At 41.2% G+C, this 26409-nt stretch overlaps 1 protein-coding gene across 7 annotated transcripts; it reads left to right on the top strand.

Annotated features, from left to right (window-relative positions):
• Positions 1-2688: 2688 nt before the first annotated feature.
• LOC134620181 (desmin-like) lies at positions 2689-13896 on the top strand. Of its 7 annotated transcripts, none has more exons than XM_063466205.1 (9): positions 2689-3263; positions 7086-7143; positions 7892-7987; positions 9920-10081; positions 10188-10313; positions 10405-10625; positions 10796-10839; positions 11413-11498; positions 13773-13896. In XM_063466205.1, exons 1-9 carry the CDS (start codon positions 2689-2691, stop codon positions 13812-13814), a joined length of 1410 nt encoding a protein of 469 aa, XP_063322275.1. In that variant the 3' UTR covers positions 13815-13896. The 7 variants fall into 7 exon arrangements, with proteins under 7 accessions (XP_063322275.1, XP_063322277.1, XP_063322276.1 ...); XM_063466207.1 differs by having other exon boundaries at positions 7086-7146; positions 10474-10625; XM_063466206.1 differs by having other exon boundaries at positions 7086-7146; positions 10426-10625.
• The last annotated feature ends 12513 nt before the right edge of the window (positions 13897-26409 follow it).

The raw sequence follows: 26409 nt of genomic DNA, 5'->3' as shown, positions 1-26409 counted from the left end.
CTCCCTTTAAATCCCCTTCACACTCACATGTAGTGTTATCAGCATTAATGGCACATATTGTTTGTGAATGTGGTATTTCTTTGCTCTGGTATGTACTGCTGCACTCTGTGTCTCAGACTCTTGGGACGGGATAGTTTTCCTTTTTAAGGCAGGTTAGTCAGAGCTCTTCCCCCTCGGATGCTGTCATTAACAACCTGGGCCACCTCACCATGTGAGGACGAGGCTAAGTCTTGAAAGTGGCCTTGCATCCTCGCATTGTTATGATATGAGATCACAGCGGCAGGGAAAGACGATGTTCTCATGAACCTCGACAGGTCTTCCTTGGAAGTTTATCCTTTTTGTAAAGGATCAGTTCTAGTTTTCATGGATCTGCAAGGATTGGTGTAGGCACAAACTGTAGGTATAGACTATAATTGTTGTCCATATTGAAAATAAAACATTGCTGAGCAAAGGTAGAAAATAAATACCCCCAAAATATCATCCTAAATACTCACAAAAAGATTAAAAATAACCTCAAAAGCATGCAGAACTACTACAAAAAGACTCAAACAACCATAAAAAGAGATAGGGAGAGCCTCAAAATTATTTTACTCCACGTTCTGCATGCAAAAAGTTTTGAGGCCATCTCGAATTTGGCAGGTGTGACCTAATCAGTGTACCCCACCATATTAAGAAGGAAGTGCAGACTGCTTGTGGTGGATGAATTGTCTCGAATTTTCTCTTGACTGAAGTTAGGACTGTTTTCAAAGTCTCATTCAGCAATATTGTGATAGTGTTTGTCTCTGCCCATCAAGAACTGTCAACATTAACTTTTATTAAGAATAGCTCAACCCTCATTTTCCATCTACCTTGAGCTAATGTGTTTACATTAGCTTAACCATAGCTCTTTGGCTAGCAGACCATTATATGTTAGTCCAAATTCACTACCTACCAAATATTACTTCTATTTAGTTTTCTGTCTTTACTTACATCAAAGTTATAGCAATGCTGTATTTCTTTTTTCAGAACATGTTTTATCATCTATGGATGGAAATCAGCTAGCTACCTAGCTTCCAGCTAAGTTCTAACTAAGCTAAACCTTAAATCCTCTTTTTAACGATGCCTTGTCAATAAACTTTATTTCTGTGAAGGTTCTCAGTCAATAAACTTTATTGTAACACCTGGGAGAACAGCCACATTGATCATTCAACGGGAATCAAGGGAATTTGGACTATTTTGCTCTTGATTGTGCCTCTATTTTGTTTGACTAATAAATGCAACACGTGTATTGGGGAAATATAAACATTACTGCCCCCAATCAGTAGCAGGTCCTGATATGGAAGCTGGCTCCAGAGCAAAACTAATTAACTTTAAAAACTTGAAGTTTTAAATTTGGGTTTCAAACTATTTTCTCACAATTTTGAGTTAGTAAGTCTCAGACTAACACTAACCCTAGATGTAGTGACCTGTATGTTAGCTGTCTCTAACCCAGTAATCTTACCTAAACCTAACCAAGAGCTAGGTCAGCCTAGTTTAACTTAGGTAATTTAGTATGAACATTTAAGTGCCTTTCTCTCAGTTGAGTGACAAATAATTGGGAAGTCTAAAAGTTACATCCACCAGCCACTACAAACTAATATCTGTCGATCAAGTGTGTTAATTCAATCACCCTGCTGGATCAGGGTGATTGAATTAATCCTGATTTTACCCTAAACTTAACTAAAAATTTTACAATCATAACCTGAATTTTTGACTTTCAAATGGCAAAAAGCTTTTATTCAGTGGGAGAAAAAAAGCTGCCATAGCCTGCTGCATGACTTCTTCTTGTTTTAACTATTACAGATGTGCCAAACACATGGATGTCCGTACTGATTGCAGACCCTTTTCATACACTTAGATATGGAAATGCTACACATTGTTAGTTGACTGGTTTAAAAAAAACAAAACAGGTCTATTTTGTTTATGTCCAGTATTTTGTTGACCTATCCACCCACCCCAACCTCACACTACACTGAATTTGTGGCTTTAAAATTCATATGTTTTAAGGCAACTGTAGGGCTTCCGCTCATTAAACATGTTTTGTAATCATTTGCTTAAAATACTGATGAATACTCACATGACCACTCAAAGCCAATAAAAATATGAATATGTTATAAACAAATTGGAAAAAAACCTTAAGTCAGCAACTCAAGTAACAGCTTGGACAATGGTTGTTTTTAATTCAGTTTAATTCGATTTTACTTAATTTATATAGTGCCAAATCACAGCAACAGTTGCCTTAAAGCACGTAGTGACAACAAATGCAGTGTTAAGCATGTCTGTTCCTTCCTTTGATCATAATTATGGTTGTTTTGCCTTTTTCTTTCTACATCCTGTCTTAAGGCAAAAAATTGGTGGCTATATAGAATATGAATGCCTGCAAAAGCAGAAGAAAGTGAAGAGAATGGGCTAGGGGAGAAAGGAGAGAAGGCAAGGGGGAAAAGGTAGCTGGAGAAGAAATGAAGGCAGGAAAGGAGAGAAGAAAGAAAAGGAATGTAACAAGAAGGGCTAAAGGAGAAAGACAGAGACAGAGGGAGAGGGAGGGCAGTTCCCAGGGAGGAGGGGGTAAAAATTGAGGGAGGAGGTAACTACAAATAGTTGAGGGCTGCAGGTTCTTCTTCAGTGCTCCTCTCTGCTGCAGCTGTCGCCAGGCTCTCTGTGTCCTCCAACATGGCCTCCTACAGCTCCTCCGGTCAGACCGCCTCATCGTACCGCCGCACCTTCGGTCATGGCACCTACGCCTCACCGTCACTCAACCGATCCCTGCTGGGCCACAGCGGCAGTGGCGGGGGTCATGTCACCTCCAGGGTCTATGAAGTGACCCGTACCAGCGCCACACCAGCTTACCGGGTCTCCTCAAGCTACTATGGCAGGCCGGTGACGACCTCCCGGGCATCCGTTGGGCGCTCTTATGCCGGCATGGGCGAGACGCTGGACTTTAGCCTGGCGGACGCCCTCAACCAGGAGTTTCTCACCACACGGACCAATGAGAAGGCCGAGCTGCAGCACCTGAACGATCGTTTTGCCAGCTACATTGAGAAGGTCCGCTTCTTGGAGCAGCAGAACCAGGCGCTGGTGGTGGAGGTGGAGCGCCTGCGAGGCCGTGAGCCCACGCGCATTGCCGACCTGTACGAGGAGGAGATGAGCGAGCTTAGGAGGCAGGTGGAGATCCTGACCAATCAGAGGTCACGCATAGAGGTGGAGCGGGACAACTTGCTCGATGACCTGGATAAACTCAAAATCAGGTGGGAGGAGCAAGAAGTGTCATGCGTCTTACTAGCTTGTTTATTCTGACATGACCTTTATATATTATGACAAAAAAAGAGCTTTACTTAATTTTAAAGTAAAAACCTTTATAGACATAGTGAGTCTTAGAACAAATAAACAATTTTAAAAATAATTTTAAAATAAGTAAACTGAAAATATTTCTTAAAAAGTTCAAAGTACACAATATTACTTGTCCCAACAGTTACAGAAATATTGATATTACCATAATTTAAGCAACAACCTGGAGCATTTACCCACTGTGTGGTGTATCTGGAACTAAAATGTGACAAAAACTCTGCAGGTTTTTGCATTTTATTGCACTTTTCTGTGAACACTTGCCAACTGCTCAACAAGCAGTAGTGAAAAAGTGTGACGCAAAATGAAAAGAAGTGTGTGGAGTGGAATAATGAATGGAGGAATGAGGTGATACATAGGTTTGTGTGTGCTAGATTTAACCAGCCGTGTGGGAGATGATCTGCTGTTTGTTGTAGTTACAGGAAGTATTTTTAAACCCTGGTTCCTCTGTGCATCTTATTGGTTTCACAGATTGTGCTCTTTACAACAGATTACTTGATTATACGTTTGCTATTTTCAAGATATTTCCTAAATGCTTTAAATATATTTTAAACATATTTTCTATAAATGCAAAGCTGTTTAAATCAAAATATACCAGGATCATTTATACATCATTACAGGAAGAAGATTACAGGTGAGTCATGAGGATGAGTGTCTTACAGGGGGTATTTGGGGTATAAGTATGTTAGAATGTAGAATCAGATAAACGTATAATCAGATAAATCAAAGTAAAACAGATATTTGACTGAAGCTTAACAATAATAATGATGCTAAAAATATTACAATCAGCAAAAATAAACCAAAGTATTTTATTAGGTCATCTAAAAAGTATAAATAATCTATTTAATCCTGCTAACAACATGTTTATGCTGTGGTAAAAAAAAAAAAAAAAACTCTGATATAAAAGGGTTAAAACATAGTCAGTGAAATTTTATTTTTTACTAACCTTGACACAAAAACTAAAAAGCTATCTGACTATTACAATGGACTCTCAAATGGCGTAGGGTGCAAGCTAATTAGAAACAAGCTGCCAAATGAGTTTATCCCTCATTTAAACTAATGAGCAAGATTAGTGACCACATAATTAATCAATCTTTATCTAATTAAATGCATAACTTAATAACATTAAGTCATGTGCTTTTCATAAGCAAGTTATTTGGTAGTTACTGCTACTTTACTTGGCTACGCTAACTAGGCTAAACAGCAATAATAACTATCTATATAAATATTATGTAGATAATAATTCTCTGTTATGATTAGATTCAATATTTTGTGTAGTATAACAAATTACTTAATTTTTTTTTTAACTAATATAGAAATAATGACCTAGGTTAATAAATTAGTATTGACTTAAAGAAATTTAATGTTGAGCTTAACCGCTAGTAATAATAATAAAAAAAATGTATACTTTATTGATCCCTGTGGGGAAATTACTCTCTCTGTATTTGACCCACTCACTCAGTGAAGCAGTGGGCAGCCACTAAGCAGGTGCACCGGGGAGTAGTGTGTAGGGACGGCACCTTGGGTACCTCAGGGTAGCGGTTCAGTGGATTCGAACCCCTGACCGTCCGATCATGGGGCCACCACTCAGTAGGTAGAGTGGTGGCCCCATGATCGGGGCCACCTGCCCCCTAGACTAGGCTAATATGTTTAAGCAGCACTCATTAACTACCAGCTAAACTTCTTGTTATTTTTTTCTCCATTATAGTTAATTTAGTTTTTTATTTAATATAATACATTAACTTCCTAAAATATTAAAAAATATTAAACTGATGAGCTAGGTTGATTAATGTGTCTGAATGAATACCATTGAACTCGTAGGCTAAGCTTACAGTTTACAGTAATATTTAATAATTTCCAAATTTAGCATCCTTTATTACTTTATTATGATTAGATTTAACTGGAATATTTATGGAATAGAAAAAAACATTTTCTAATATATCAATGAATATTGAACTTATGAGCAGGATTAATTACTGTGTGTCTAGTTTAAATATGTACCTTAATTTCTGTATTAGGACAGTTAGCTTATAGTGGCAACAACAACTATTGTCTGGTGTTAAATTAGATACAACTGCATTACTTGAATAAAAAAGCTGTGTTATTAAAATATTAAAAGAAAATGTAATTTATTAATTTAATGAAAGACACAAAGCTGGGAAATTATGTTAGTTTTAATATCTTATAATTAGCCACATTGCAGTTAATTTTTATATATTTTGTTTAATTTATACAGCATTATAAAGTTTATATGAAAATATAAAATGTAACTCCATCAATAAATATGTTTATTATAAAATAATTTTATATTGTAAGTTCTGTTAAATGATTGAAATTGTATTTTTTTTCCACGTAGCTCTTTATTTAATAGTATTATTTATTAATATCATTACTGCATTGTTATTTACAGCATGAGAAGTCTTGCTATTCATTTTACACCTGCAGACATGATGAAAACATCAAAGCAGATATTCAGATCTTCTAGTCCTGATATGAGAAGTGAGAGAAGTGTGGTCCCCTGAAAACTCCAAAGCGAATATTTAAATAGGCGATGATTATAGAGGCATTTTGCAAAGCTCAAACCAGTCTGCATCGATAAATATACATGTGTGCAATGATTTAACTTTAGGCCTGACATAATGATGAAGTGCTCCTGAGCATAAAATTCTTCAATCAGTTCATTCTAAAATGTGACATAAGCTGCTGATAATCTCAGAGCTGAGCATCATTTTTCTCTGACTCCAAAAAGCATTGGTGACTGATTTGATGTGATTAATAGGTATGTGTGTGTCAGTGTGTGTGTTACTACTTGAGACTGACCAAAGTTAGTGCTAATCACACACTGTGTTTACATGGCTCTCTTCTATAAAAGGAGAGGAACAAGCTCACACATATCTGAAGGATCTGTCCTTTCTCTGTCTGCGGTTTACGTTTTTAACAAGCAAAAGTTCATTTCTTTCCTTGAGGCTGAGACTTAAAGGCGCTCTTCTGACACCTTAAATAATTAAATGTGGTAGGCAGTGTGTGTTTTGACTTTACTGGACAAAAAAAGTTGCCATGATAACCTTTAAGCATTTTGTATTTTAAGAGTCAAAGATCAAACAAGCCTCCTAACCTCCTCAGGCTTTAGAAAATGTATTCCACAAGGGGAGTCTTAAACCGTTCAGTGACCTTTACAGGGTATAAAAAATGAACAAGTTCAAGTTAAAGGACGCACTTTCATCTTTTATTTTGGAAAAGTGTCCTTTTAAGCTCAGACTGTTAAGCGATGGGCTTCCAAGTCTGAAGCCAATATGGAATTGTGTTAAACCTACATTGTTTCTAATTGGATGTTAGTTTCAAATCTTATTTATTATAATATAATGTTTATTTTCTAAATTTTTCAGACCATTTAAGGTTAGAAAGGATGATAAAGAAGGGTATGCAATTGGGTAGGCCACCTTGTGTGCAGTCACGTCTGGTTTAAAAACACCAAAATGAAAATGCTAAACCTGAGGCGTCACTAACCAAAGGGTGAGAGCACACTGGCAACATCCATCTTTTATATGCAGGCTATGAGATTATGCATCTTTGAACTTATTAGCCTAATTCAGCTTTAACATCTTTCTGCAGAGCTCCCTGGTGTGTGGACAGCAGCTTCTACAGTGTGTTCAAACCAATCATTAATCCAGCTGCTCATTAATGGCTCTCTGTCTGAAACCATGCTTTGTGTCTGAAACCTGCAGACTCCAGGAAGAGATTCTTCAAAAAGAAGAAGCAGAAAACAACCTGGCTGCTTTCAGAGCGGTATGTCCCACTCTCATTTCCTGTACTTTCCCCAATAAATACAGTGTTAGAGGGGAAAGGCTGAGATGGTTCAGACATGCAGAAGAGGGATAGTGGATATTTGTTGTTGGACAAAGGATGTTGAAGATAGAGCTGCCAGGCAGGAGGAAAAGACAAGTCCACAGCGAAGAGTCATGGATGTAGTGAAGGAGGACACACAGGAGGAGGATACTAGAAGATAGAAGAAGAATGCTGAAGATGATAGAAGAAGAAGAAAAAGAAAAGAATGAAAAGCAAAAACCTAAAAAAATAACTATAAACACAACAAAATAATCTAATTATGATAATAATAATAATATAATAATATGAATGTGATAAATAAAATGTATCTTCGTTTTTTCTGTTACTTTTTGGTGTACTATGGCAGACTATGGATGATGTTTACATCAGTAAATCTGGGTTACAACATTTTAAAAGGGAAAATACTGTTAAAAGTTAAAAAATTATTCCCTCTTTCTTTGTACTTCTAACATTTTCAAAGCCATCAAGTGGACTGGATTAGTTGGTCTGCATTTTGGCCCATGGGCCATATGTTTGCCACCCATGTTTCACAATAATTAGCCTGCTGGTGTGGCAAACTTAATGGAAGCTTGCAATATATGCATTTTTTTAAATCATTATATGCTTTGATTCAATGGAAAATATGTCGATAATTATTCCATGATTATCTCATTTTTACATAAAATGAACATTTTTAATGTTGCAGGATGTGGACGCTGCCACTCTGGCCCGTCTGGACCTGGAGAGACGCATCGAGACGCTGCAGGAGGAAATCGCTTTCTTGAAGAAGATCCATGAAGAGGTTTGTTCTTCACCCTCTTCCATCTTTACCAGTCACTGATCCCAGCTCCATTATCAGGATTTAAAATGCATTCATAAGTGTTTTATTACACTGCTGCCATCAGTGTAGGTTCTTCATTTAGTAATAAGTAGATTATAGAGGACTTTAGGGAGGAAAGGTGTCACAAATTGTTGCTTTAAAATAAATCTGTCAGTGAGGCACAAACAAGCTTCACAGGATTAAGAATGTGTGTTTAGCTGCGTGACTGTCTTAGCATCTGTTAGAACATCTGTCTCTGTGTGTGCGAGATGACAAATGAGAGGGTTTGGGGAGTTTTCACTTTCAAACACACACAGAGTTTGCAGTGTTGGCAGCAGGCCCGGGCAGCGTGGCAGTAGAGCTCTGAAATCTCCCACAGCAGATGTAAGGCTAAAATTACTCTGTGTACCAACCAGCGGACAAATCCTCGTCTCTGATCAGCATGTGCTCCGTTCTGTCTCCAGCCTGGAGCGATTACTACATGATGCCAAAAACTAGTGTGCTCGACATGGCCTAGGGTTACTCAGAGTGGATTAAAGTGTTATAAACAGTTTGGACTAAAATTAAGTCACTTTTTAGATAAAGGGAGGAATAAAGCCTCAGAAGGTGTGATGACGGTGAATCTTTTTTTACTTCACATCTGCAAATTAAGTTGCAACACTGCATAAAGAAAGAGGAAGAAAATCCTAATAACTTCTTAAAGCGTCTTCAACTTGGATTCTTTAATTTCATACTCTTATTATCTCCTTGTACCGCTTGTTTTTATTACTGTTCTTTTCCTTGTTCTTCCTGGTTTTCTTGTGGTAATTATTTTTCTTCCTCTCATTCTTGTTCTAGTTATTATTGTTGTTCTTTTATTCTTTTTATCTTCATTATTATTAGTCTTGTTTCTGTTGTTTTTCTCCTTCATGTTGTAATACTTAGCAGGTTTGAAGCTCTGTGCTCACTTACTCAGACGTTTGTTCCATGTGTTTTGTTTGTTTTGTTTTTTATTGGTATTTTATTTTATTTATTTTATAGCATTGCTAATAGTTCACCATCTGCACATTCTATAGCTTCATTTATCATTTTAGCTTCTGGGAGATGCCAACTTTTCTGGTCATTCACTGCCAAGGCTTACTGTCACACATCAGGTCCTCATTAACCATATTTATGAACTGCAGAAGGAATTTGGGGTTGATGGTGGGTGTATAAAGTTCTGGCCCTCCAGACCAGAGACTTTCGCTAATGTTTGGTAAAGTTGATGATTTTGGTTGAATGTAATTTAATCGTGGTTACTACAGTTAGACTTCAATGGATTTTTTCTGTATTAAGCCAGACTGGTTTGTGTCCTAAACAACAAGGAGAGATAGTGATGTTTAAAACTACGTAAGGTTTGTTATGCTCTATAACTGGATAGCCATCCATTCATTTTCCTCAATTTAACTGGTGATGTTTAAGGCCTATCCCAGCTGTCATAGGGCCAGGGCACTGGTACACCTAGCACAGATGACTAATTTGTCATAGAGCTAACACAGAGAGCCCAGGCAACCATTTACACTCAGATCTAGAACCCACACAGACACGGGGAGAACATACAAACTCCACGCACAAAGACCCCAGACTGGAAACCATGGACTTTCCTTCTGTGAGGCATCATTTCTAACCACTGCACCAACAAAATGTATTTATTGTTGCAGTTCAGTTCACTTAGAAGAACGGAGAGTTGCCTCAGATCATAATTATAGTTTATTTTTAGGATGCTAGAAGGTCATTACTAGGACTTTCATGTTACACAACCAGTGGTTTCATGGTTGTGATGGCTGCAACTAGTTAGTCCCTGTGTGACGTGCCCAGAGAGTGAATCCAGTCTGCATAGACAAATCTCAGTTCTATAACGGGCCAGTCAACCTTACGTTTCTCCTCCTCCCACAGGAGATCCGTGAGCTGCAGGCCCAGATGCAGGAGACTCAAGTCCAGATCCAGATGGACATGTCCAAGCCGGACCTGACGGCAGCACTACGAGACATCAGGGCTCAGTATGAGGGCATTGCTGCCAAGAACATCGCAGAGGCTGAGGAGTGGTACAAGTCCAAGGTCAGAGGGATGTTGTCTGTATTAATGACACTTAGAGATCAATTCTGACATCCAAGTTGGGGATTTAAAATAAGTTGTGCAATCTATTTAACCTTTGACCCTGCAGGTGTCTGATCTGAACCAGGCGGTAAGTAAGAACAACGAGGCTCTGAAGCAGGCCCGTCAGGAGACCATGGAGTTCAGACACCAGATCCAGGCCTACACCTGTGAGATCGACTCCCTCAAAGGCACCGTAGGTCTCATAAACCTTCTTCGGTTTTTATTTAAACGTAATCTCCTCTGAGCTCGGTTTGATTTCAGACTCTCCTCTCTGATTAATCCAGAATGAGTCCCTGATGAGGCAGATGCGGGACATGGAGGACCGTCATGGACGAGAGGCCGGCAACTACCAGGATAGCATTGCCCGGCTGGAGGCGGAGATCGCCAATATGAAGGACGAGATGGCACGCCACCTCCGTGAGTACCAGGACCTACTCAATGTCAAGATGGCGCTGGATGTGGAGATCGCAACCTACAGGAAGCTGCTGGAAGGAGAGGAGAGCAGGTAATTTTTCAAACTATCCAACCAGGCCAAAATTGTTTTGTTTTAATGTGCTGCCTTTACAATAAAGCTTTGGAAAAGAAAACTGCCTCAGAATGTCAATATTTTATCCAGATACACATAAAATAACATTTAAAATGATATTTTCTACACTTTCCCTTCTTCCGTTGCAGGATTGCCTTGCCTGTGCAAACCTACTCCACGCTGAGTTTCCGAGGTGCACACACAGCTGCAGTTACCTAAACATACCACCAGGGGGCAGGCTTCCTTTAACCAGGACACAGGCCTTATTCTGTTTGATTCCAGTCTGTTCAGATGGAGCCTGATTTACTGTTTTTGTTATACATTTCAATAATATTTTACTTTTTTACCACATTAAAACTTAATTAAGAAAATGGGCGTTAATTAATTAATTGATTTCTAAATCAACTAACCAACAAATTAAATACAACCCCAGTGTTATGGGGTTGTATATTTATTTTATTTAATATGTAGAACCTTTATAATGATTTTTAAATTCTTATAATGATTTTTAAAAATGTTCAACAGCCTTAGTATATTCATTGATGGCATATAAAACTGTACCTTCCAGCTATGAATATTTTTAAATTTACAGTTTTGAAATTGTGGATACTTCTTAATTGTTTTTTAATCCTTTTTTTTTTTTAGCCTTCCTAACTTCATGGGTCCAAGAGGCATCCACATAAAGTTTTCAGTGATTTTTCAAAATAACATAACACATTTTACATATTAAATAAAAACTAAATGTATTCCGACCTTTGTTAATCAGAGACCAGCCCTGAGCAGCAGCACTCCTCTGAGATGCATTCAAAGAAAACTGTCCTCATCAAGACCATCGAGACCCGTGATGGAGAGGTAAAACCGCTAAGATATAAAACTGCATTCGTTAGCCTTGTGAGTTTTTAAGTTCCCTTCATAAGGATTTTTTTCTTTTATTTGTTTGCTTTTCTTTTGATGTGATCCACCCCAGCACCTTATTCAAGAAATTCATGAAAAAATGTATTTAAGTTCTATAAATCACATTTTATCTTATCAAAGACCGCTAGAGCTTTATTCAACTGCACAAATGCTGCCTGGCACTGCCCTGTCCACTGGACCAGATCTGGGGCACCCTTTTGAGTGAGATTAGTTACATGGCTGGTCAGCTCCACAAAGCCGGTCATGAACCGGCGGTCAGTATCTCTTTCGGGATGCCGACTCGGGAGATGATCTGAAACAGTGTTATGACTCGCTCTATGAAGCCTATCTTTAATCAATACGAAATACAGGTAGGTCAGTGCTGTGTCAGGGCAAACATGTGACCATCAATTTTTATCACTTGATCAGAGGCTGAGGCTGCATAGAGTTTAGTCATCAGATTCCTCTAGTGGGAAATATCCTGTGGAGTGAATCGCTGGAGGCAGCAGGGCCTCATTAGATGGCCTCCTCCTCCCTAGAGTCAGAGTTGAATAAACTAAAGGTCTCCGCTAAGCACAGCACAAACATCCCCCTTGCTAAAGGTCATGATTGCATCCCCACACATTGCCCCAACAGGTTATTGAACACCAGCAAATCTGTACCCAGAATTAAGGGATGCCTCAGGTGCAAGCTAACTGCAGCCTTTACACCATGTGTTTTGCCCTTGTATTTAATTTGGAGCAGCACTATGGGATATTTGTGTATGTCCTCATGCACACATCTAACCTCCACCCACTCTGCCTCCAACAATGCCCCGCGCCGTACCAGGGTTTGGAGGACCAGGGTCTGCGTGCAGCCCAGACTCACCCTATAGCCCGAGTCCACCAGAGCCTGGCGTATATCCACTGGCACCTTGATACTGCATGTCCCTCTTGGATCTGGGGAAGGTGTTGGAGGGCCTGCAACACGGAACAGCTACCCCACATCCGTCAGTGGGCACTCCTAATGTCAGTGTCCTGGCCGCCCACACGTCCAACATACCTGCCTCAGCGTTTGCATGGCTCCCTGTGAGTTGGGGGCAGCTTAGTTGCTGGAACCTGTGGGGAGACAGCAGAGGGAGTGTTAGAGACCGGCTGTTGTGGTGGCTGCTCCGTAACCAGCAAAGTTATAGTGGAGCTGGGGAACCTCCTCCTTGGGGCTGGGACCGGCCACTTCTCCACAACTGGCTGTGGTTGATCCAGCGGGTTTGCTGGCTGCACTGCCGGGTGGTTTTTGGCCAGTCATACAGCCATGTCAAGGTTTGCTTGACATGACTGTGTGGCCAGGCTGTAGCCAGCTGGCTCTCAGCTGCATGGCATAAGCAAAGGGTCGATTCTCTGGCCCCATTTTGCCCTCCCGGAAAAGATGGCAGTACTCCTCGGGTACAAGAGCCAGGCAGTCCATAATCACCTGGTGGACGTCCTTGAAACAGACCTTTGCCACTGCAGGCAGGCTGAGTGGCACTGCCTGGGTTTCCCCTGAAAGCAGACACAGTAGCCGCAGCACCCATTTCTCTACGGGCCACCTCTGCAGTGGTCCTGGAACTCCTGAGTGCCATCTCCCTCCCCCATCTGGTGGAGTGTCACCACCGGGGGGGGACAACAGAGGTGCCAGGGGGACACCAGACCGAGACTAGGTGCTCCAACACTCTCATCTGGTGCTCAGCCTGATTCTGTAGCCACTGGAGCTGATCTTGATGCACAGTTGCCTGTTCTTGGTGCATGATGGCCATCTCTGCCAGCATTGCTGCCAGCACTTCCACTGGCTGTACTGGTTGCACATCTGTCCTAGCGCATCTGGGTTTCGACTTTTGGCACTGCCCACTGCCACACCACTCCTCTGAAGCAGAGCTGCAGAAAACACTCTCGCCACACCAGCAAATGCAAATGCAATTGTCCCATATTTAGACAGAAAACAGTCCATTACCTTATTTACACCTAATATTTTAGAAACTTTACATACAAATAAAGATTGCTTTAATGTAAGTAATTAACTGCTGAAGTGACTGCTGGTGTTTCTTAATCTGTTCTGTGTTCACCTGGACTCGCTGACTGTAATCTTTCTGTTTCTACTGTTGTAGTTTGCATGGATTTGGGACAGTGTTCATTCATTTCCAGATATCTCACATTCATCCAGACAGAGAAGTCATCTGATAAGGCTTTTAAGTTTCTGTCTCATGTTTTTCTTCTTCAGGTCGTCAGCGAGTCCACGCAGCACCAGCAAGACATCATGTAACAACCTGAAGGACATAAGAAGAGAAGAAGAAACAAAAAGCACTCATGTGTCCCTGCCTGAGACGGACACATGAAAACAATAAAGAAACAAGTAAAAGAAATAAAACTAAGAAATAAGACTTTACACACTCGTCTTTACGGCCTGCCCTGTGTTTGTTTGCAAGTTACTGAGATATGTGTATTTAAAGCAGAAATTCATCAGGGTTTATTTATCTTTGGTTAAATGTAGGTTAACATGCAAAAACTGAAAAAAGGAAAAATCTCAATTTAATCAGGAAATTTCTGTGTTTACTGACCGTTTAAGACTTTATAATCTCTAAAAATGAGCAAAAAGAATATTAAGTAGAATATTAAGTAGTTGTCTATCAGTTGTAGTCTGCAGCAAACTGAGTTGGTCAGATGGAGAATTTTGCAACACATTCAGCTCTGAAGGGTAAAATCACTTCAGATGCCCAATAAATAACAGATTCTGACCCATGGAGCCAAATCAGAGCTGAAACTGAAAAACAAAAAGTAGAAAGTGAATGTTGAACTCCCTCCTCATGAGTATAGTTTTGATTACATTTTTAAGGAAACTTTTTTTTTCACTGATACTCATATTTTATCTTTTTTTCAGTTTCAGATTATATGATTGCAAATTTAGTTTTCTTAAGAAACCTGTCACATTGAATTATTTTCAGCTTCCTGCTCTTTGAGTTTCTGACCTTGATCTGGTGTTTACTGAAAGGTGGAAATGGAGGAAATAGGAACTGAACTTTACTGTATGTGTAGGATTACAAAGCAGTCTGTGAATGTGCTTAATAGACAATGGTTATTGGATGTGTGTAGCCCTGGTGATGTTTAATAGGCTGAAAGCAAGTAAAGAATAAACAGTGGAGCACAATTCTCCCCAAAGGGCAAGGGCTACTAAATACTACCCATTTGATGATTTATGATGTTTTTATAACAACGTGAGGATGTCAGCCTGCTTTCATAACAACACACTAATGTCTGACCTTTGACCTATGACCTTGAAGCATAAAATGGTGTATTTTATTATCTTTAGTCATCTGATTGGAGCTGAATTGGCTGAAATCTTTGGTTCTATAAGCTGCACACCATGCTGAAATATGGCAAGTTTTCACAAGTCCTGCAACTTCAAAAGCGTCCAACAGTGAATATGTATGGACAGTGTAGGCCAGTAAAAATGTCAATAGTTAACAGACTTATTAATATTGTTTTATCATTACATCATTATAATTGAGTATTCCATTAAATGGATGTTCAAATTTGCATCAGACAGTTGGAGTTTTTGTTATTTCAGCTGTAGCCCTGATGGTGTTTAATGGTCTGAGAGAAAGTAAAGAATAAATACAAAAACAGAATTCAAATGTAGGCTTAATCTACTTTATAGTCCAGAATGAGTCCCTGATGAGGCAGATGCGGGACATGGAAGTCCCGCATCTGCCTCTAGTTTAAAGTCCACAAGTACAAATAGGAGTCCTGATTTATATATGAATGCTTATAAAACAACAGAATGTTTGTAAAATTAAAAAAAATATATCAACAAACAAAAAAGAAAAATCAAGGAATAAAATTGCCTATTAGAATCTATTTTTATTACTGTTGCTGATTTGAAACATGGGAACCTGGGAAACATGAAATGTAGGGTGGATGTGCATAAATGGGGGCAATTTGAGTTTAACAGCTGAATGCTAATGACAGACTCAGTTAGACTCTGTCTCAGTACCTGGTACTGGCCCACCGAGCTCCAGGTCGTCTCGAAGGGCTTGGTGGATGGTTTCTAGGTCCCGGGTCAAGGAGCCCATTTTGCATTTGGGTGGTAAGATGTTTCCTGGTTCCCATTGTTCAGCATTGGTGGAGAACTGGCGGGGACTGGCAGCATTTTATGTTTCTGGAACCTGGGAGATAGGATATAGAAAAGCTGAAACAACCGAAAAACAAAGACCATTGAGCATGCTGAACATTGAGTCTTTTAGCGATTCTTAAGTAAGGATCTGTCGAGATTATAAATGGTTATCTGGCTGCCAGTCCTCCAAGGCTAGCTTTACTGCCAGTAATTTGTGGTCTTGCACATCATAATTGTGTTCAAAATGAGTTAAGCAGTGGGGAAAAAAAGCCACAAGGCTGCAGCTTACCATGCAGGCCAGAACAGTGGATGAGAACTGCCCCCATCCCAGAATCAGATGTGTCTACCTAGAAAGTAAACTATTTCTTTGTGTCAGGATGAACCAAAATGGGTGCAACGGTGAATAGTTGTTTCACCTGCTTCAACGTGGCATTAGCTTCTGTGGACCAGATAAAAGGAACTTTTGTGTAGGTAAGGCGAGTAAAGTGGTGCTGCTCCTAACTGTGGTTGAGAATGAAGTGTTGGTAGAAGTTGGTGTAACCAAGGACATTCACATTTTTTGGCTTTAATGTACAGTCGTGTCTCCAGAAGCCACTGTAGCACGCTGCGGATAGTGATCTTCTGCTCGTTCTAGGACTTCTAAGATCAATATATCATCCGGATACACAAAAACGAACAGGTTCAAACAGTCTTTTAAAATGTTATTGACGAGGGCTTGGAAAACTGTGGGAGCATTAAGACCCTTTTCTATTAGTACCTACTCAGTAGGCTCACCACGGCTTGCCACACTTTCAGAGTTTCCATCAGGTCATAGTACCTGGTACCAGGTACTTTTTTAGCACCTACTCTGCCAGGGTTCCAACTGATCCACGGCAATCCAAGAATGTGACGTCAACAGACTGTATGCAACCGATCAACGGCATCACGCAGTCAATCATGACAGTGTCTCATGAGTTCACGAAAATCAAAACCGCCATTTCTGAAACCGGGCAATGAGTACAAAAAATAACCGTCAACTGGTCACCACCTGGTAGCGATTTTGTTCAGAATGTGTGGGAGGACGCTGGACAGTCACAACAGGCCCAACAATGAAAGCCAGGCTGCCTATTTACAGGTTGATCTACATTCTAACCTACATGTACAGCACTGTATTTGTCCTTTTCATGATTTTTTTCTTACATATTTGTCAGACTTACATGTTTCGGATCATAACAAACAAAAACTAAAAAATAGACAAAAATACCCACATAAATACAAAATGCAGTTTTTAAATGATGATTTCATTTATTAATGAGAAAAAGTTATCCAAACGTGGATCGATTCCTCCACATTAAAAGGATCCAATTGAGGGGGTTTGGACATGTCAAACTTGCAGACCAGGGGCACGCTGAAAAGATTATATTCCTCCCCTGACTTGGGAAAGCCTCATTACCCCCAAGAAGGTGGATTATAGCCAGAACAGATGGGTATCGCAAATAGTGAAGTTTGAACATTCTCATCATCGTTGCGTGGGTTCTTTCTGGCTATTCCAGCTTCCTCTCACAGTCCAAAGACTGTGACAGACTGATGACCTGTCCAGGGTGTACCTATTGTCTCGTTGAGCCGACCTAAGTAGGTACCAAAAGGAGTTTTAAATGCAGTCTTGCACTCATTCCCTTTCCTAAACAGACCAAATGGTAGGCATTACGAATATTAAGCTTAGTGAAAATGGTGGCTGTTGTAAAGGCTCACCTTTCAGCACACTCACTTCACCAGATGCACCTTGTTTCTTTTCCTCACCTTTGATTGGGTGTGGTGCTTGCCCTTAATTACACTCACCTGTCACCCATTATATAAGGACTGCACTCACCTACAGCTCACTCTTTCTTCACTCCCACACGGGGCGGCAGTGGAACATTAGCAGTCCATGTGTGTCTTTCCTTATTGATTCTGAGAATAAAAGGAGAACCCTGTGAATGATTGATGACTTCTTATTCTCATTTTAATCGGATGAGCCCATGATGATGACGACTTAAACTCTGAGCCTTCCTTCCTTCATAACATGGTCCTTCAAGCCGGAGCAGTGTTAGCATCATGGATTCACAGCAGCCATTAACTGAAGGTTTGAGACGTTCCAGTCGTGATAATCGACCTCCTGCGCACCTGCAGCAGCATGACGTCCAGTACCCTGGAAGTAGAAGTCCTAGATGTGATACAGAGAGTCAAACTGAATGCCAGCAAATTGACACAGACACACATGGGCTGCAGGATCCTGACCAAGGAGGAGAAAGCCATTCACAGACATGTCCTGTGCCTTTACCCACTAACCAAGCTGAGGTCATGAGGGAACTCCTGACGACGATGAGGGAGATTAGGCAATTTAGGATTCATTCATCTCCTTCCCATTCTCGCAGCTCCTCCAGATCTTCAATTCGCACTTTCTCATCTGATGGAATCAAATCCTCTGTATGCAGTTTACAAGCCAGTCCTCAAACACATCAGCAACATGAGCAGTTCCCAGTGATTGATCCAGCAACCTGTCAATCACCCTTTCAGCCCCCACAGATTAGCCGTCAGTCTGGTATAGTTCCAGCTGCCAGCCCTCTTTTACCTAATTCAACAATATTAGATGCTGCAGTCCCTTCAAATGGTTTGCCTAGACCAGTCCTCGCTACACAAGATGAGACTCCTTTTGATTTCCTGGCCTTATCACTGCAGGATCCCCACCAGATCTCATGTGTTCAACCTGCTGTTCCTTTAGCTGAAGACCCCGTTCAACCTCTCATTTGCATATCTGACCACAAGCATCGCCCTTCTCTAGAGCAGCAACCAGCTACATCCAATGGCTTACATGAACAGAAACCTTTGTTACCTGTTACTGCTAGCTCGGGTCACTCCTGTAGCACTACTACACATGTATATAAGCTTGAAGGTCCTTCGCTTCCAGACCTTAGTAGAGAAGACGAAATGCAGTACAGGATGTTACAGATGGCCCTTACAAACCTTCTTGATCCTCATGAGACAGAGCACTTCAAATATCATGTCCTTCTTGATCACCTGAAAGTAGACCAAGCTAAACGATTAGCTCTTGCCTTTTCCTATGCTCCTAACCCATACACTCAAGCCATCAAAGCTTGATGAACGTCATGGGCAACCAAGACAGCTAGCATTGAAAGAGCTACGGAATATACTGGAGCTTCCTCCTATCAGAGCAGGTGATGGTCAGAGTCTTGATAACTTCGCTCTTCGTGTCCAAGCTCTAGTTGGTTTGCTTAGCACCATGGGTGATCAAGGACGGACAGAACTACACTGTGGCTCCCATGTTGATCGCCTACTTGAAAAGTTGCCTGCAGAGCATTCTAGTTGCTTCAAATGGCACATTTACAGGGAACAAGGAGAAATGACCTATAACTTACCTTTATTCTCATCCTGGTTGCAAATGGAATGCAAGTGTCAACCAAGAAAGGACAGTCCTGTTTCATCCTTCAACCAGCCACAACCTGCCTGTAAGTACACCTCTCCACTCACAACAATATTACATGGGGTAAATACATCTGATGATCCTGTACATCTCTCCTGTATATCTCTTCTGCCTTGAATCACTTCAAGGGGCCACTGTTTTGGAGGAAGTTGTGCTAGGACGAATCAGGCTGCAAAGTGTGATCTGAGAAAGACTGTGCTACCACTCCAAGGTCCGATCACAGACTTCCAACCCTAGAGCAGTTCCGCGCATGCCCAGTGGTTGTTCACCTCTTCCAGTTCAGGTTCAGGAGAACTGCTCCAGCACATCCTCGTGTCCACTGATGGCTCTGAATCCGTTCAGCTACCTCTTACTCTACCATCAGCAGTTTCTATGTTGTCACCTGCAGTGCCCCCATCACCAGTTCCACCGCCTGTGGCTGCCATTCTGCCAGAGGTCAGGGCACCGCCTGGTCCTGCCTCACCTGGTCCTGTCTCTGCCAAGCTCAGTACATTGTGCCCACTGCCTGCAAAACTGCCGGTCTGCAGTCATGTGCCTGTGGCCGCATCCCATGTGGTCGGCCTCCGGACCTGCTTCGCCGCCATTGCTGGCTACATGGTCAGCCCCCTGAACTGTTTGGCCTGCGTTGTCGACCTTCGGGTGGACCCCCTAAACTGTTTTGCCTGTAGGAAAAGTGACACACCTACTTTAGAGCCCAGATGACCACATCAGAACTGTAGAAATCCTATTGCAGAATAGAACCTATATCACAGCTGTAGCATGTCTGATTCCTCTGCCCCCACTTCCTGAAAAAGAACGACTCTAATCCTTTGAACATATTTCTCATTAGAAATATGGGGGCGGCTGTTGTAAAGGCTCACCTTTCAGCACACTCACTTCACCAGATGCACCTTGTTTCTTTTCCTCACCTTTGATTGGGTGTGGTGCTTGCCCTTAATTACACTTACCTGTCACCCATTATATAAGGACTGTACTCACCTACAGCTCACTCTTTCTTCACTCCCACATGGGGCGGCAGCTGAGGTGGGTTTCTATTTGAGTCTCCTGAGTTCATGTATTATTTTGAGTTACTGAGTTACTTAAAGCACACTTTATTTCCTTTCAGAGATAGCAGTCTTTGTGTTTTTCCTTTGTTCATTATTTAATAAAACGCAAAACCTACAAGTGATTACTGACTGTTCATTCTGGATGATCTGATAACAACAATGTGATTGGTCACTTGCAATGTTGAACCTGGAACAACATTTATTATGATGATGTGGGAACAACACCGACACAAGGATATCAGATCGTGCGTTCATTCTCATCCTGACCGGATGAGCCCATGATGGTAGCAATCTCCAACCTCCTCTGAAACTTCCTCCAAAACAGTGGCCCCTTGAAGTGATTCAAGGCAGAAGAGATATAAGGCATATATCTCTTTTACTGTGATTTAAATTAAACCCTTGTAACCTATACAGGGACACAGTGTCTTATCTTTTTTGGCCACAGAAAAGAAACCTGCACCTAGAGGAGGGACAGATGATGTGCGCTGCCAGTGATCCACAAATGTTTCTCCATAGCCCCCCTCTCGGGCCACGACAGGTTGTAGAGATGGCATGAAGGTAGCGGAGCTCTGGAAAGGAGGTCTATGGCAGCGGTCCCCAACCTTTTTTGCGCCACGGACCGGTTTGTGCCCGACAATATTTTCACGGACCAGCCTTTAAGGTGTTGCGGATAAATACAACAAAATAAAACTAGCACCGGTACAGAAAAAAAGAAGATTTATTCATAACACACGTGAAAAGACCCAGGAAAACCGAGTTAACGAAAAAAAAACGATAACAAAATAACGCTAAAAACCGATAAAAACCCTAAAAACCATACATTTCACACCCGAGTCTCAACTCTCGCGGCCCGGTACCAAATGACTCACGGACCGGTGCCGGTCCGTGGCCTGGGGGTTGGGGACCGCTGGTCTATGGTACAGTCATAGGTTCTGTGCAGGGGAAGTGACATATCCTTAGTGAAAACTTCCTGAAGATCATGATATTCCTCTGGGACAGAAGAAGGATGCCTGGGTTGCGCGAGTGGAGGAGGTGGACTTTGTGAACCTGTAGTTCGTGCAGATTGCAGGCATTTAGCGAGACAGAACTGGCTCCAAATCCTGATTTTGTTACCAGCCCAGTTGATATGCAGATTGTGTTTCTCCAACCAGGGATAGTTGAGAATTAAAGGGGTGTCTGGGGAGGGAAAATGAAGAAGGAAATGGTATCTCAGTGATTTTCGGAAGAGATTAGATGGACAGGTTTGGCTTGGTGAGTAATATGGACAAAAACTAGACTGTTTAATGTGGTAGCTGGCATGGGAGGACCTAGAAGAATTAGCAGGAGAGTTAATTGCTTGGCTAAATCAATGTCGAAGAGATTTTGTTCAGCTCCCAAATCCATAAGCGCATAGAGCAAACTTGATTGAAGTGTGACTGACAATAATAAACAGGGCTTAGACAATGTTGAGGAGTTGCCCAAATCCAAAAATTACTGGCAGGCAGAGTCTTTTGGCTGACTCAGACATGCTGCTAGGAAGTGGCACGAGGGTCTGCAATAAAAACACTTACAAGCACAGAAACTTAACTCACTTAAGTGAGTCGAAACTCATCATACCAGCAGGAGTCAATAAAACCAAAATTGAAATAAGCTTCGACTGATGCCAATGCTCTTCCTCTCAGCATATTCACTGGGTAAGAGAGCTTACGTAGTCTGCTACAACCACGGGGTAGCATATGATCTGGCAGAGAGTGGAAGTTAGCGTTGGTCTTAAATACCGGTCATCTGATGATTTTGTTAAAATGAAGTTTCTGAAGTGCCTTAACGCTGTGCTTTATATTAACCAAAATGTCATATAGTATTGAGTGGACGTGGCCCTGATAATAAAGGCATTAGATTACGTGTCCTTTAGCAGTAGAATGATGGAGACCTTCACCCACGCTTGTCTGTACAAGTAGACAACAGGGAACCATCTTTTTGGGGAAATTTACTGAAATGCTGTTGTTTAGACTAGAATGGGACAGCTGGTAATAAAACTGTTAGGGGTGCATTGCCATTTCAGGATCCGCGGCAGCATGTCATGCAGGACGCATCTCCCTTCTAGAAGTGTTTTGTGAAAGAATAAGTGTTAAATGATCTACCGAGCAGTGTGTTGTCTTCCATCAGATGCCTATGAGGAATCAAAAGAACTCAGTGAAGTGTTGATATTTAACACTTTCAAGGAAGTAACCACGATATTTTTGACTTAAAATCCGTGTTAGGCTTGTTTGAAAATGAAAACTACCACTCCTCATGTCTGTTTTTCTTTTTCCAGCCATGTAAAATAACCCTGCAAGATAACTTTGTAGCAAAACGACCCAGACTAAATGACTGAACCTTTACAAATGACTGAACCTTTATTAAGAAGTGTTTCATAAAACAGACTGCTTGTGCAGCTTTCCAGCAGTCCATTTCACCTCTACACCACACCTCTCATCAGGTCTCGACATCCTACTGTAATAGGGAAGGCATGATCACATGATAGAGAGCAACTGTGTGGGTCAGCGTCCCCAAACACCACACTCTGAACACTTTAGATCAAGTGACCAGCTCTGATTTTCATTTGCACTGATGGGTGAATGACAGTTGTACGCAACCTACTTTGAGTCACTGTCAACTGATCACCACCTGGTAGTGATTTTGTTCAGAAGTGTTGGAGAATGCTGGACAGTCTTGACAGGCCTAAAAGTGAAAGCCAGGCTGCCTATTTACGGGTTGATCTATATTCTAACCCAAATGTTAAAAGCTGTGAAAAAGTATTTGCCCTTTCTTTTTTCCACATATTTCAGATCATAAAAAACAACAAAAACAAAATTGAAAAAATAGACAAAGATAACCCCAGTAAAGTAAATAAAAGGCTTCTCCTGGGAGTTTGAAAAGACCAATATGTCATCACAATAAATAAAAACAAACAGGTTCATAAAGTCTCTTAAAACGTAATTGACGAGGGCTTGAAAGACAGCGGGAGCATTAAGATGCTTTACCATTAGTGCCTACACAGGCCAGCTCATCTCGGCTTGTAGCAGCTTTTAGAGTTTTCCACCAGGTCTTAATACCTGGTACCAGGTACTTTTTTAGTACCTACTTTTGCAAGTGTTCCAAGCAATCCACGGTGATCCGAAAATGTGACGTCAACAGACTGCATGGCACTGATTGGCTGGTCAGTGGTGTCACTCAATGAGTCATGATAGTGTCTTGTTCAAGAAAATCAAAACTTCCATTTTTTAAACCAGGCAATGAGGGAAATGACGACAAAAAACAACACTGTTTCCATGAGTCTGACAAAAAGCCACAGATTGAGCAGCAGGTATATCATCGCCTCGACGTCCACCTTTGTTGTAGCGTTTGTGTCGCATGCCAATTATGTCACGGAACAATCAGCCCACATTGCTGTAACTACGACCACACGCATTAGGTGGTACTCGATTGTAATGGAAAAATAGTTGCAGTGAGTCGTTGCCTCTGCCTCTCACTGTATGTCTAAATTCTTTAGGAACCACAAGTGAGCCAGCAGTCTGAGTTTGATATAATGGGGTTATACGGTACTACAGGGTGGGCCATTTATATGGATACACCGTAATAAAATGGGAATGGTTGGTGATATTAAAGTCCTGTTTGTGGCACATTAGTATATGTGAGGGGGCAAACTCCTCAAGATGGGCGGTGACCATGGTGGCCATTTAGAAGTCAGCCATCTTGGATACAACTTTTGTTTTTTCAATAGGAAGAGGGCCATGTGACACATCAAACTTATTGGTAATGTCACAAGAAAAACAATGGTGTGTTTGGTTTCAACGTAACTTTATTCTTTCATGAGTTATTTACAAGTTTCTCTTTGTTCACAGCCACTGACATGTCGAAGAGGTTAACACGTGAGGAGCGGATCGAAATTGTGTTGATATCTGGTGAACGCAATAACCGGGTCATTGCAGCAGATTTCAATGCAAGACACCCTACGAGACCACCCATCTCCCATGCTACAGTTAGCAAACTGCTTGCTAAGTTTCGTGAAACTGGTTCAGTGTTGGATTCAGTGTGGACGCAAGAAAACTGTCACTAATGAAGAAACATCAGTGGCTGTCCTAGCTTCATTCAGCAAGAGCCCACAGCGTAGCACTCGCCGCATGTCACTGGAGAGTGGCATTAGTCGAACATCCCTTCGGCGGATATTAGCTACTCACAAATGGCACTTACAAACTCCAGCTACTGCAGCATCTCAACGAGGATGACCCAGATCGGCGCACAGAATTTGCAGAATGGGCAAAACAAAAATTGGAACAGGACCCTCAGTTCATGCAAAAGATTTTGTTCAGTGATGAGGCAAACTTTTATGTGAATCGTGAAGTTAACAAACAAAACCACCGCTATTGGTCTGACACTAACCCACATTGGATGGATCCCTCCAAGACTGTTGGAACAACAAAAGTGATGGTTTGGTGTGGTATATGGGGTACAACGATAGTGGGTCCATTCTTCATCAATGGAAACCTCAAGGCCACTGGATATTTGAAATTGCTACATGATGATGTGTTTCCCTCTTTATGCACTGAAGCTGGCACGTTCCCTGAGTTTTTCCAGCAAGATGGTGCACCACCACATTATGGGTGCCAGGTCTGAGCATTCCTAGATGAACAGTTTCCTGGAAAGTGGATTGGTCGTCGTGGGCCAGTTGAATGGCCCCCAAGGTCTCCCGATCTGACCCCCTTAGACTTTTATCTTTGGGGTCATCTGAAGGCAATTGTCTATGGTGTGAAGATACGAGAAGTGCAGCACCTGAAACTACGGATACTGGATGCCTGTGCTGGCATTTCTCCTGCAGTGTTGCTATCAGTGTGTGAAGAGTGGGAGAAGAGGGTTGCATTGACAATCCAACACAATGGGCAGCACATTGAACACATTTTATAAGTGGTCAGAAACTTGTAAATAACTCATGAAAGAATAAAGTTACGTTGAAACCAAGCACACCATTGTTTTTCTTGTGACATTACCAATAAGTTTGATGTGTCACATGGCCCTCTTCCTATTGAAAAAACAAAAGTTGTATCCAAGATGGCCGACTTCTAAATGGCCACCATGGTCACCACCCATCTTGAGGAGTTTGCCCCCTCACATATACTAATGTGCCACAAACATTACTTTAATATCCCCAACCATTCCCATTTTATTACGGTGTATCCATATAAATGGCCCACCCTGTATAAGGTCTTTAAGACAAGATGGGACCTGAATATTTAAGACCTTGGATGTGAGGAGCAGGATTTTGAATTCGATTCTGGATTTAAGAGAAGAAGAGAAGCCAATATAGGACAAATATTGTATGCTCTCTCCTTCTTGTCACTGTCAGTACTCCTGCTGAAACATTTAAGTGAGGTTTTAGGAAATCCTGATAATAATGAATTTAGTCCAGCCTAGAAGTTTTAAATGCATGAACTAGTTTTTCAGTGTCATTTCTAATTTAAGAGATATTGCACAAATAGAAGAAAGCAGACCTATTTCTTTTGTTGAATATGCAGATTGAAGGATATATCCTGATTTTAAAAAAGGCTCCAAGATTCCTCAAAGTGTTACAGAAAAAAAAAGTAATGCAATTCAGAGTAAGCATCTGGTTAGATACTATGTTTCTAAGATTTTCAAGGCCGAGTAAAAAAAACAAAGCAAATTAGAGGCCATCGAGGTATTGATATCTTTAAGACATTCCTGCAGATTAACTGATTGGTGTCTGTTTTTTGGTTTTGCTGATAGATAAAGTTGTGTGTTATCTGCATAGCAGTAAAAACCTGTAAAGTACTCACAAAGTTACAATATGACAACAAAGTGGAAGTAAATGTGATATCTTGTACTTTAATTCAGTGAAAGTCACTTTAGTTTGAAATTAGAAGGCACCCCTCCTCATTTTCTTTTTCCAGCCTTGTAAAAGAACTTATAGTTTATCTTTTACAAAGATAAGGAGTGTTGCCAACAGAAACTCTGCTACGTGCAGTTACTAGTTTTTCTTGGTTCGCGCTCATAAATTCCTCAAGTCTGTCTTGCCTTGTCTGTATGTTTGGGTTTTTCCTCGAAGGATGAGTTAATTACTTCCCCATGTCTTTGGGATGGACAACAGGTCCTGACTGTCACTGGGTGTGATGCAGAGTCATCCATGTTAGGAACTCAAAAAATCAGGCTGTGGGCATAACTATCAGGTGAACAGATGAGTTGTACTGTCAGCTGGTCATCACCTGGT

This window comes from Pelmatolapia mariae, linkage group LG23 (genome assembly GCF_036321145.2).
Source record: "Pelmatolapia mariae isolate MD_Pm_ZW linkage group LG23, Pm_UMD_F_2, whole genome shotgun sequence".
Taxonomy (NCBI): Eukaryota; Metazoa; Chordata; class Actinopteri; order Cichliformes; family Cichlidae; genus Pelmatolapia; species Pelmatolapia mariae.
The sequence above is the reverse complement of the archived record's forward strand: the minus strand, read 5'-3'. Positions and strand labels throughout refer to the sequence as shown.

Bases quoted from the DNA above. Each gene is read 5' to 3' on its own strand.
- LOC134620181 (XM_063466203.1), top strand. From the start codon at position 2,689: ATGGCCTCCTACAGCTCCTCCGGTCAGACCGCCTCATCGTACCGCCGC. The intron at 10,840-11,412 runs GTGCACACACAG...TTTGTTAATCAG, and splicing joins CTCCACGCTGAGTTTCCGAG to AGACCAGCCCTGAGCAGCAG. The intron at 11,499-13,715 runs GTAAAACCGCTA...ACATTCATCCAG, and splicing joins TCGAGACCCGTGATGGAGAG to ACAGAGAAGTCATCTGATAA.